General features: G+C 61.4%; 1 protein-coding gene across 3 annotated transcripts in view; it reads left to right on the top strand.

The window, feature by feature from the left end:
* The window catches only part of CRHR2 (corticotropin releasing hormone receptor 2), a 37,250-nt gene extending 26,925 nt beyond the window's left edge, over nucleotides 1–10,325 (top strand). For 2 of the 3 annotated variants that reach the window (XM_045828704.1, XM_045828706.1), the window contains exons 9-13: nucleotides 1,455–1,527; nucleotides 6,601–6,686; nucleotides 6,834–6,969; nucleotides 7,292–7,333; nucleotides 8,571–10,325. In XM_045828704.1, the coding sequence (XP_045684660.1) occupies nucleotides 1,455–1,527; nucleotides 6,601–6,686; nucleotides 6,834–6,969; nucleotides 7,292–7,333; nucleotides 8,571–8,711 (478 nt within the window). In that variant the 3' untranslated portion in view covers nucleotides 8,712–10,325. Of the gene's footprint in view, nucleotides 1–1,454; nucleotides 1,528–2,205; nucleotides 3,542–6,600; nucleotides 6,687–6,833; nucleotides 6,970–7,291; nucleotides 7,334–8,570 lie in introns of those variants that run through there. The other variant, XM_045828707.1, reaches the window with a different exon arrangement.
* The last annotated feature ends 518 nt before the right edge of the window (nucleotides 10,326–10,843 follow it).

The raw sequence follows: 10,843 nt of genomic DNA on the forward strand, positions 1-10,843 counted from the left end.
CAGGGGCTCCTGGCTTTCAGCCCGGGCCTCATCCAAGGCCTGGACGGTGAGCCTTTCACCGGCCCCTGGGCCAGGGTCCTGTCCTGGGACCTCAAATGCATCCGTCCGAGCCTTGGCTATGCTAAGCCACTGCCCAGGGGTCAGGGATCAGGGGTCAGCCAGGGAGCGGCTGGGAAGTTGGGTGCCACCACCTGAGAGAGGAAGGGACAGGAGAACATAAGTCCCTGTATAAAAATCTCCAAGGGAGCCCTGGCTGGCATAGCTCAGTGGATTGAGCGCAAGCTGCAAACCAAAGCATTGCAGGTTCGATTCCCAGTCAGGGCACATGCCTGGGTTGCAGGCCACGGCCCCCAGCAAATGCACATTCATGTTTCTCTCTCTCTCTTTCTCGCTCCCTTCCCTTTCTAAAAATAAGTAAAAATAAAATCTTTAAAGAAAAATAATAAATAAATAAACAAAATCTTAAAAAAATTTTTTTTAAGTAAAAAAGTAGAATATTATTTTTTTAAAAATCTCCAAGGGGTCTCTGAGGCCAGAGAGAGCAGATGGGATTTGGGGGTGCAGGCAGGCACTCGACCTTAGGAAGTGCTCTCAGTGGCAAAAACTGCCCAAGACTAAGCGGCGCCCCTTTATCATGCAGAATGATCGTGATCTTCCTGTCAAAGGGGGTTTTCCAGTAGAGACCAGAACCCTCGGGGCTGGGACTGGGAGGAAGCCGGGGAGATTCCTATTCAAGGCAGCGTTCACTGGGTGCCTCCTCAGGTGGTAGGGGACACAGCCCGGGGCCTTCCCACCAAGGTCCAGGAGGAGCCACTGGCAGAGCCGGACGGGGCCCTGGGAGCCCTTCCCTTGGATCCAGACCCTGCAGCTTCACCCACCGTTCTCCCTGGGGAGCAGCCAGGCCTCTGGCAGCGCCAGGCTCCCCACACACACACCCTGGGTGAATGAGGCCCAGGCAGGAGGAAGGCTGGGCTGGGCTGGGCTGGGCTGGGGCAGGGGAAGGCTCCCCCCCGACCCCCACACCTGCTGGTTTGGTTTGTGTGGCTGCACGCCTGGCTCACGGAGCAGCGGGCTCCAAGCAGCGCACGAACAGGAGACACAGGGCAGCCGGGCCTGGGGCCAGTGAGGGGCAGCCCTGCTGTCCGTCATGAGCCCTGGGCCCAGCAGTCTAGAGTGGGTGAGGGAACAGAGCAGAGGGGGAGACCCAGGCTGCCCTCACGCTGGCTGGAGAGACCAGGCCCTCGGTGCAGGACAAAAGGCAGCTGGGACAGCAGGGCGTGGGGGACAGGGTGGTCAATGGGGCTGGGGCCATGCACCCAGGCTTCTGGGGAAGGTGCAGCCCTGGAGACTGGGTCCCGGGACAGGTCAAGGCAAAGGACGCCTGGGCCCAAGTCTCCAGGGGTCCCCGAGCTGTGGCTCAGCAGGTCACTGACGGCCGCCCACCTTTCTTACAGGTGCTGGTTTGGGAAGGAGCCCGGCGACCTCGTGGACTATATCTACCAGGGCCCCATCATCCTCGTGCTCCTGGTAGGTGGACACTGGGGCGGGACTGGGGACTGGGGACTGGGGACCGGGGGCAGCTGAGGACCCACCCAGCAGAGGGGCTGCAGCGGGAGCCATGTGACCTGGAGAGCTCGCTGCCTGCACACGCTGTGTCCACGCTACCCTGCCTCCCGACACCTCCCTTCCAAACGCACTCTCCCTACGCTCCCTGCCCACGCAGCCCCTCCCCTCTCTGGCCCTGGGTTCTTCCTCTGGACAGAGAATGGGTCTGACCGGCCGATGCCTAGTGCCTTCCCACATCTGACATCCCCTTGCCAGGTCCAGTGCGGAGAGAGCTAGGCAAGGGGGCAGATGGTGGCAAGAGAAGGGTGTTCAGGCTTCTGTTCAGCCCAGACCTGCACCCCCCCCCTCCCTCAGCACCCGCCTCCAGGGCCCAGCCCACCACCCCCAGCCCAGAGCCCTGGTACCAGAATGAAGTGTAATGAGCAATTGTTCCTGGATCAGCTCCCCGCCCTTTTCCAAATGTTTTTGAATCTGAGGTATAATTGCTACCCATTTTTAATCCCCAACAAGCTTTAATCAAGGTAGAGTTTAAGTAGGAGCTGCATTCTGCAAAACGAACCCGTTATATGTCAGACGCAAAAAAGGGAGAGACATACAAAAAAACCCCATAAAGATTGGCATTTACGTAAGACATTTCAGTTTCCTGTAGGTACCAGCTTCCTTAAAGAGCCACATGCTTTGGGGCCCGAGAGAGCAGCATCCACCTCTTGCACACAGCAGGTGCCTAATGAAGGCCTCTTTGGTCTACCTTGGAGGCGATTACTGTTTATCTCTTTTATTTCCTTACTCTTGTGTCCTGTGACTTTTTCTGGGATCCATCTGTGCCCGTCTCTGAGTGTCCTTGATGTATCTGAGCCAGAGATGACTAAGGCGGCTTTTTACCCACTGACTGAAAAGGCACCGTTTCGGAGGCAAAAGCCAGCCCCTGTCAGCAGTCAGTGTGGGCAAGGGTTGTCCTTGGAGTCCCAGCTGCAGTGAGTGACTCAGCCCCCAGCGCCTGCGGAAACTCCATGAGACCCGCCCCCTCGCCAGCCCACCCTGGAGGGCAGGGCTTCTGAGGAGCCTGGGACCTGGCCAAGGAAGGCTGGCCGGGAGGGGGACCCAAGGACGGTGGGGAGCCCGCCCCCATTGCACGGGGCAGGGGTGAGGAGTGAACGGAGCTGGGGAGACAGGGGTAGAGGGCTCCACGCCCAGACCCCACCTCCTGGCCTCTCTGCACATCCCCATTCCGGTTCCACTGTCACCGCCACCTCCAAGGCACTTTGCTTGTCCTTCCCTTTGGGCCCAGCCCGCACCCAGCTCTTTGCACCGATTGGGCTCCCAGATTCCCAGGTTAGCCCTTCCAGAGGCTCTGTCTCCATTGCCTCCCATCCTCACCTTCCCCGGTGTCTGGAAAGAGGAGGGAGCATGCCTCCCATTTCAGAGATGACACGACCTGCCCAAGGTCACTGCCAGCTGCTCAGCTGAGACTCAGGGGCAGGGCTCCCGCCACCCGCCTGCCATCCTCTCTGCTGGGTACCGGCTTGGCGCCCCACCCCCAGGTGTCCACAGCGGTATTTCCGCAGGTGACACAGTGCCGATTTGTGGGGGAGCCAGTCAGCTGCTCACGTCCATAGGAGGCTGTTGTCACTCGAAAGGCATGTGGCACTGATTGGGCACCTCGCTGGGCCAGCCGTGGAGCTCTGTGCTTATCTCCGTGGGACTGGCGAGGAAGCAGGAGCTCGGGGAGGCTAATGAGGCCACCTGCCCAAGGCCACACAAACACCAACTGGAACAACCCGAATCAGAGCCGCGTAACCCCGACTCGGTGCCAGGTGTTCGTCTGCGAGGTGGTCCCCAGAAGCACAGCAGCGGAAGGCAGGAAAGGGGGAAACCAACGGAGGCCTCCCTCCACCCCCGGGGGGAAAGCTGGGTTTCTTACCCACACACTCCACGCCTCATCAGTGGAGGGTGCTCCGAGGACATTAAAAGTCTGCATTTCCAGTCCCCTTCCCGTTTCCAGGCCAAGCTAGCGCCCCCGGCTCAGAGAAAGCCCCAGGCTGGGGCTGTCCCCTGCAGCTGCCGGTGAACACCAGGGCCGGGGACCCGGACCGGGCACCTGCAGCATGCAGCATGGCGGGTCTCTCTGGGGAAGCCTTGGCTCTCCCTTGCACAGAGTGACTCCGCGCTCAGTGCTCCTCCCAGCAACATCCCAGCTGCCCTGTTCCGAATGCTGATCCCAGGGCCCCCACCTGCCACCGGGCAGGTCTGGAGTGGGCGTGGGGTCTGCATTCGGTGCCTGTGATGGGCACACTCTAGTTGGAGAGCCACGGCGTGCCGGGGCCCCACCGGGCAGGGACGTGCTACCCAGGCTTTCCCTGTGGCCCAGCCCGGGCTCTGCACAAACCAGAGCTTGGGATTTGGGCCCCTGACACCTCATCTGCCTAGAAAATGCCAACGGGAGGGGAAAACTGAGGCATCCAGTGAGGACCAGGCTCCGGGCATCAGCGCACCAGGAGGGATGAGAGGGGCAGGCAGACAGGAGGCTGCGCTCCTCAGGGAGCTCGCCCAGGGGTCCGGCCTCCCCCTTGCACTCCACCCCACCCATCCCTGCCCCCGCAGAGCCTGCCCCTGCAGGCTGCCCTGGGAACTTCCCAGCTGCGAGCGCCCCGCAGGCTGCGGTACCAGGAGGGAACCCCCTATTTCCCAGCTATTTCTGCCTCCCTCCTGGACTTGTGTCCTGCGCCCCCTTGTGCCTCATGCCTCAGCCACACTGGCTGCCGCCCGGCCAGTCTCCCCCACCCCGGGGCTTCCTCCCCTGACCTTTTCTCAGCCTGGAACATCCCCCCACCCCCACCCTCTCAGCTCACATGCCATTTCTCCAGGGCGTCCTGACCCCATAGGGAAAATGCAATGTACCCTCCACCCCAGGCCGTGAGCCAAATCCTAATCTCAGAGCCTGGCACGCGACGATGAAAGAAAGAAAGAAACCTGAAAGAAAGAAAGAAACCGGGCCAGACAAGAATAGACCGCAGTCGCCAGTGCTCACTGAAGAGCCGGGATGGGGGCGGGGGAGATTGGGTTCTATAATGGAGAGATCCATGTGGGCTGGGGTGGCCGGAGGCTCCCTGGAGGGGGGCAGGAGGGAGGTGTCTGGTGGGGTGAGGTGGTGTGGATGCTGTGGGGGGTAGGGGATAGGGGGCTGGGAGCCAGCCCATGAGGGCAGAGCACCTGCCAGGCTGTGCAGAGCCAGGCTGAGACAGGGCAGGGCCGCATCGCTGTCGGCCGCCTCACGGGAGAAGAGGGGGTGAGGCCTTGTCTTGCAGCCCCTCCACACTAGCCCCCGTCCCTGCTCTTGCCTCAGTGCCCGGGACAGGGCCCTGCAGCCAGGGGATGCTCAGCGACTCGTACCGACTGCATGACTGGGTGGGTGGGGTGGACATTAAATAAATGGGTGACTGCATAGGTGCATTGATGGATGCTTGTTGAGTAGATATTTGGATGGATTCGTGGGTAGGTGGGTAGGAGAGTGGGTGGGTAATTGAATTGGTTAGTGGGTTGATGGATGATAGGTAAATAAGATTGCATGCAGGGAAATGTGGCAGAAATGAGGATACGGCTTGATTCCAACAGCCTCCACTCTAAGAGAAATCAGAATCGAGAAAGGCCACAGTCTGTCTCGCTGGTATGAGAGAGTTAGAACTGACCAGGGTTGCGGTGACCTCGTAATCAAAGGGAACGGCCCAGACGCCCAGGAGCAGCAGTAACCAGACAAGCCGGGGAGGGGCCGCCACCCAGCAGGCTGCGGGCAGCCGTGGTAGGAGGCTCCCCAGCGCACCCTTGGCCCTGGGTTGGCCAGGCTGTCCCACTGCGGGCAGGAGGGCAGCTGGCCATGGCTCAGGCGTCTGAGCCCCCAGGTCCCCAGAGCGTCCTCACCCTTGAGGGTCACCCAGAGGCCACAGGAATATCTGTCCCATGTTGGCTGCCTGCGTCCCCCTCTCCTGGCCGGGATCCGGAACTTGGGAGGTTTTAAGGAGGCAGATTCTGAGGACCGAGACTCGGGGAGGGAGTGTGTGCACGCGCATGCCTGTGTGTGTATCCTGGGAGGGATCCCGAGCGTGCCAGGCCCGCGCACACTCACTTTGCCATCTGCTCACCCTCGGAGGCAAACGGAGAGAAGCAGCAGCCGTGCCGGCCCCCAGACACGCTTGCGCGTGAACGCGCTGCCACAAGGCAAACCCACTCACGCAGCGCAGAGAACAGACCCACAGGCTCAGCAGGAGCGCGCGCAGGGCAGCGCGGCGCACAGACAAGCCGGCGGGTGTAGCAGGACGCCTCCAGCCCGCAGAGACCCAGGGGCCGGGGCAGGCCGGGCCGGGGAGGGGCTGGGGGCCGGGGGCTCTGACGCCGAGACAGGCTCACAGTGAAGATAAACGAGGCCCTTCCAGAAGCCTCCGCGTCAGGCCAGCGGCTCGTTCATCTTCGTTGCTTAGGGGTGGGTGTCTGAGAAGGTTCTGGAGTTTTACTGCCACAGAGGATGGACGGTGAGAGATTAATCACTCCGTCTGGCCACACCTGCCCCACCAGGGCAGGGCAGGGCAGGGCTGTGCTCAGGAAGGGGGGCCTCAAGGAGACCCTCGAGTGCGAGGTGCGGACCCTGCAGCCGGGAGGGCCCTGCACCCAGCGCCTGCCGTGCCCTGAGCCAGGCAGGGATCAGGACCCTCTGAGGGGTCGTGCCTCAGGAGGAGTGGCCTCTGTGTCCTCATCTCCTGCCACTGCGGCCACTTCTCCTCCCTCGAGTGTGGGGTGAAGGAGCAGGCCCTGGAGCCCTCGGATGACAGGCAGCTGAGCACGTGGTGGGCAGGGAGGCTGCCCGTCCTGGGGAGAGAGGAGCAGAGACCTTGGGACCCCCGGCAGGTGCTGGGGTGATGGGTGTGACGTGCGTGCGCATGGGACGTGGGCTGTCAGTGGGCTACGGGGGAGGCGGCTGCCTCTGAGCTCCTGCCACCTCGTGGTGCTCCTCTGTCCCCTCTCTGCCTCCCTCCCTCCCTCCAGATCAACTTCGTGTTTCTGTTCAACATCGTCAGGATCCTCATGACAAAACTACGAGCATCCACCACATCAGAGGCGATCCAGTACAGGTGAGCGAGGGGCAGGGGCAATGGGGGCCGCTCCCGGCCTCCGGGCGGGGTCTCTACGTCCACCGCTGGAGCCCTTGCCCCGAGTGAGGCCCCACCTGCCCCGAGTGAGGCCCTGCCCACAGCGCCGCCCTCTCCCCCTGCACACAGGAAGGCGGTGAAGGCCACCCTCGTCCTCCTGCCCCTGCTGGGCATCACCTACATGCTGTTCCTCGTCAACCCCGGGGAGGACGACCTGTCGCAGATCGTGTTCGTCTATTTCAACTCCTTCCTGCAGTCCTTCCAGGTGGGCCACTGACCCGGCGGGGGCTGCGGGGGGCTTTCCCGACCTGGGGCGCTCAGCCGCCTTCACAAGACGGTCAGGAGGGACCAGTGCACACGCGGGGAGCTGGCATACACACTCAAGTGTAAGTGTGTGCGCACTGAACCCAGCCTGGCCCCTGTCACCCCCACCCAGAGCCCAGGTGGGCCCACCCTGACTGGGTCTGGGGCACCCGGCTGGCACCTAGCACTGGCCCAGCACCTGCTGTGAGCCTCTGTCCCCCCCAGCCCCTCAGGGCAGAGGGGTTCACACACAGGCCCCTGACCACTCCCTCCTTCCTTCTCAGGGCTTCTTTGTGTCTGTCTTCTACTGCTTCTTGAATGGAGAGGTATGTGGCCGGGCCCCGGGGTGCCTGGGCTTGGGGTCAATCGTCACACCCACTCCAGGGCAGCTCCCACGGGGCCTCCCAGGCTTTTGGGACTGTCGGGGTCCCTGGCTCTGCTCAGCTCTGCTCTGAAGATGGGGGGGGGGGGACAGGGGGAGGGCCAGGGAAACCACCTAGCCTGAGGGCACAGGAAGGCTGCCTGAGGGACCTCTGCCAGTGTACAAGGTCCAGCGTGCAGGCCGGGACCCACAGGCCAGCACCTCACCGATGCCCTGGGAGAGCCGGGTGAGCTCGGGGCCTAGGTTGCAGGGTCTCACAGGAGGGAGGAGCCAGAATAGGGCTGTGACAGGAGAAGCTTCCAGAAGCGTGTTGGGTGTGAGCCGTGCGTCCAGGCCCTCCTGGGCCCGCAGAGCAGAGCAGAGGCCAGCACACTCCCACCCACCTTGAGGTCGGCCGGGAGCCAGGCACTGGCGGAAGCCTGGTTGGCTCACCAGGCCCAGCATCCTAGCAGCCAACTCGGTCGGGGCCATGGTGGGCGAGCACCCAGGGCAAAGAGCAGACGCAGCGCCCAGGGCCTGAGAGCTTCCGAACACTCACAGGAATGCAGTGCACCCTGAGGCCTCTTCACCTGCCCATGCGCGTAGGGGCATCTGTCACCGAAAGCCACAGTCCCCCGGTGGGAAAGTCCAACAGTGGAGACGGGCAGCCAGAGGGCAGGGAGAGGAGCAAGCAACGGATGCTGGCGGAGCATGCACTCCGTTCCGCCAGGTGCTGGCTGGCGTGTGCGGGACGCAGTCCATTTTGCAGAAAAATTCTCGGGTGCAACACAGATGCGGCTAAGAGGGCACCCGTGAGGACCAGACTGTCACAGGAATAGAACCGCTAGTCTTCTGCCTCCGTCCTCTGGCCCCACCAGAGATGTGAGGCCCAGAACGACTCCGGCCAGGGAGGCAGCGTGTCCAAAGGCAGGGTGTGACCAGTGTCCTCGGGGACGGGCTAGGGAAGGAGGGCCCCTGAGGGGGCCACAGCTGGAGGAAGGCGTGAGCTCCACGAGCCAGCAGCATTTGGGGAAGGACCCCTCTTTGGGAACCAGCCAGGCCGTGAGTGTGAAGGTGGCAGTTGGGGCGGGGAGCACCCTGGCCTCCCTTCATGTCCCTGAGAGGGACAGGGCACGGGGAGAGGAGTGTCCGGGCCCCACAATTGCCCTGAGGGCTCAGCCGAGCCCGTGCCTCCCCCGCAGGTGCGCTCAGCCGTGAGGAAGAGGTGGCACCGGTGGCGGGACCATCACTCCCTCCGCGTCCCCGGGGCCCGGGCCATGTCCATCCCCACCTCACCCACGCGGATCAGCTTCCACAGCATCAAGCAGACCGCCACTGTGTGATCCCCAGTGTCACCGCCTCGCCTGCCACTCCACGCGGGACAGCTTCCCCACCCTCCTCCGCCGCCCGCTCTGGGCTCTCCTGGACGCGCAGCCCCGGTGCGGACAGAAGGGAGGGGAGAGCCCAGCTCTCCAGCCTGTGCGGCAGCGCAGGGGCTGCCAGGGACCCGGAGCACAGTGGAAAAGTCACAGGAAGTCCGGAGAAGATCGGGGCACTGTCTTCAGGTGTTTGTGCGCACCAGCCTCTCACACTACACCCTCGTGGTCGCTCCATTCGCAGAGGAGGGAAACTGAGGCCCAGAGCCAGGAAGGGCCTGCCCAAGTCCCACATCTAGTTCGTGGTGGACCTGGGCTCTGTGCCCCACTCATGGTGTGAGCCTTGCTGTCCGCAGCAGGGGTGGCCGTGCTCCCTGCCTGCAGCCTCTGTGCTCGGTGGCGCCCTCTGCAGCCGAGGGGAGGCACAGCAGCTAGAGTGAAAGGTTAATTTGGAGGGTTTCATCCCAGGACCTCATCCCTAAAGAAACCCGTGACCCAGCCATCCCCTCCCCCCTGGGCTTCCAGAGGAAGATTGACGTCTCTCTGGGAGACCCTCCCAGCCTAGCCCACAGATTGGAGGGCTTGCGGAGGGCCAGGCTGGGAGGACAGCCACGCCTAGGCCAATCAGATACTGTGGCGAAGCACAGGGGACGGGCCAGGGCAGGGAGAGGGGTAGAAACAGCAGAAACGAAATGCATCTTCAGCGAGCGATCGGAGCTGTTTCCCCAGCCCCCGCCTGAGGCAGCCTCGGCATCCCCCTCCAGAAACAAGGTCTCCGCTCTCTGCCATGCAAACCACGCCCCTGGGGAGACAGCTCCCCGGAGGGGGCCGGACCAGGCTTGCATCAAGGCCGGAGGGCTGGGTCCCTCCCTGTTGGCGACTCCGGCCCTGGCCGGGGCCGGTTCTCTCTCTCCGACCTGCGCACATGGGCGGGTCTGACCCTTGTCCTTCTCCCAGGACGGTATCTGCCCCTCTGCCCCCACCAAGGGCAGCTGAATTCAGCACAGAGGCGAGGTGCAGCTCACCCGGCACGTTAAGGCCAGTCCCAGGGGCCCAGGTTCTGGAATCTGGAGGAACAGGAGGACAAGGCTCCATAGTCTCCTTGAGCGTCAACTACGGGGCCTCTGGCTCCGCCCCCGCCGCCCCGCAGGGGAGGCTGGGAGTCCAGGCAGGAGGAGCCGCCAGGCCAGGGTTCGAAAGGGCTTTTGCTCTTGGTGTGCCTCCCCCACCCCCCATTTTTAACATCAGATCTCTTGTCTTGCACATTTTTAAGTTGACATTTAATATTTTTTTACCCAGCTTTTGAAACTTGGAAGAGATGTGATTTTGTGCATTTGGGAAATATAAACCAAAACTGCCACAACACTTTACAAACCTCGTACGGGCTCCAAACACGGCAGTGAATGAACGCCCACACTCACCTATTGAGAAAGAAAATAGAACCGGCTCTTCTTGAACGGTGGAAAATTTCATGTGGTTCTTTCTCTCTGAACTTACACCTCCATTCCATTTCCCCTGTACAATTTTACATGAATGCGGTGGTTTTTTTTATCATTGAAAGCCTTTCCTTGGTCACTTTGCCGTATTCATCTGCCACAAAATATATTTAGAAATTGAAACATAAAATTTATTTCCGGTGACCGAAGATTCTAAGGGTTTTTTTTTAAATATTCTAAATAGAGTTATTACAACTATTTTTGATATGAAATATAAGTGTAGGATTGAGGGAAACAACATAGTTGCTACACGTTTTTATAAGTAATTGTTAAACCTAAAAAGGAAAATGTATCGAAAATACGTGGTGATGAAATGGACAGGAACTTAACTGTCCATGAGCCTGTGGATGAGCATTTGTTGCAAGAACGGATCAGGACTCGGCATCACCTGCCTTTTTTCATCCTGTGCGGACGGCTGCACCTGCCAAGAAGCCTTTGCACGAAAGTAAGGGGTTGCTCGGTTCTCTGAACTCCCGAGAGGTGCGCCGAAACCTGCACAGAGACCCTCTGTCGGCTGGCCGCCTGGGAAGTGCTTTTTAAAACATGCATCGAGCATCAGCAGACTCGCCCGGGGCCTTGCTGCCCCGGCAGGTGCTCATTCAG

The sequence above is a fragment of the Phyllostomus hastatus genome, unplaced genomic scaffold (assembly GCF_019186645.2).
Source record: "Phyllostomus hastatus isolate PE091 unplaced genomic scaffold, TTU_PhHast_1.1 phas_scaffold_78, whole genome shotgun sequence".
In the NCBI taxonomy this organism is placed as follows: Eukaryota; Metazoa; Chordata; class Mammalia; order Chiroptera; family Phyllostomidae; genus Phyllostomus; species Phyllostomus hastatus.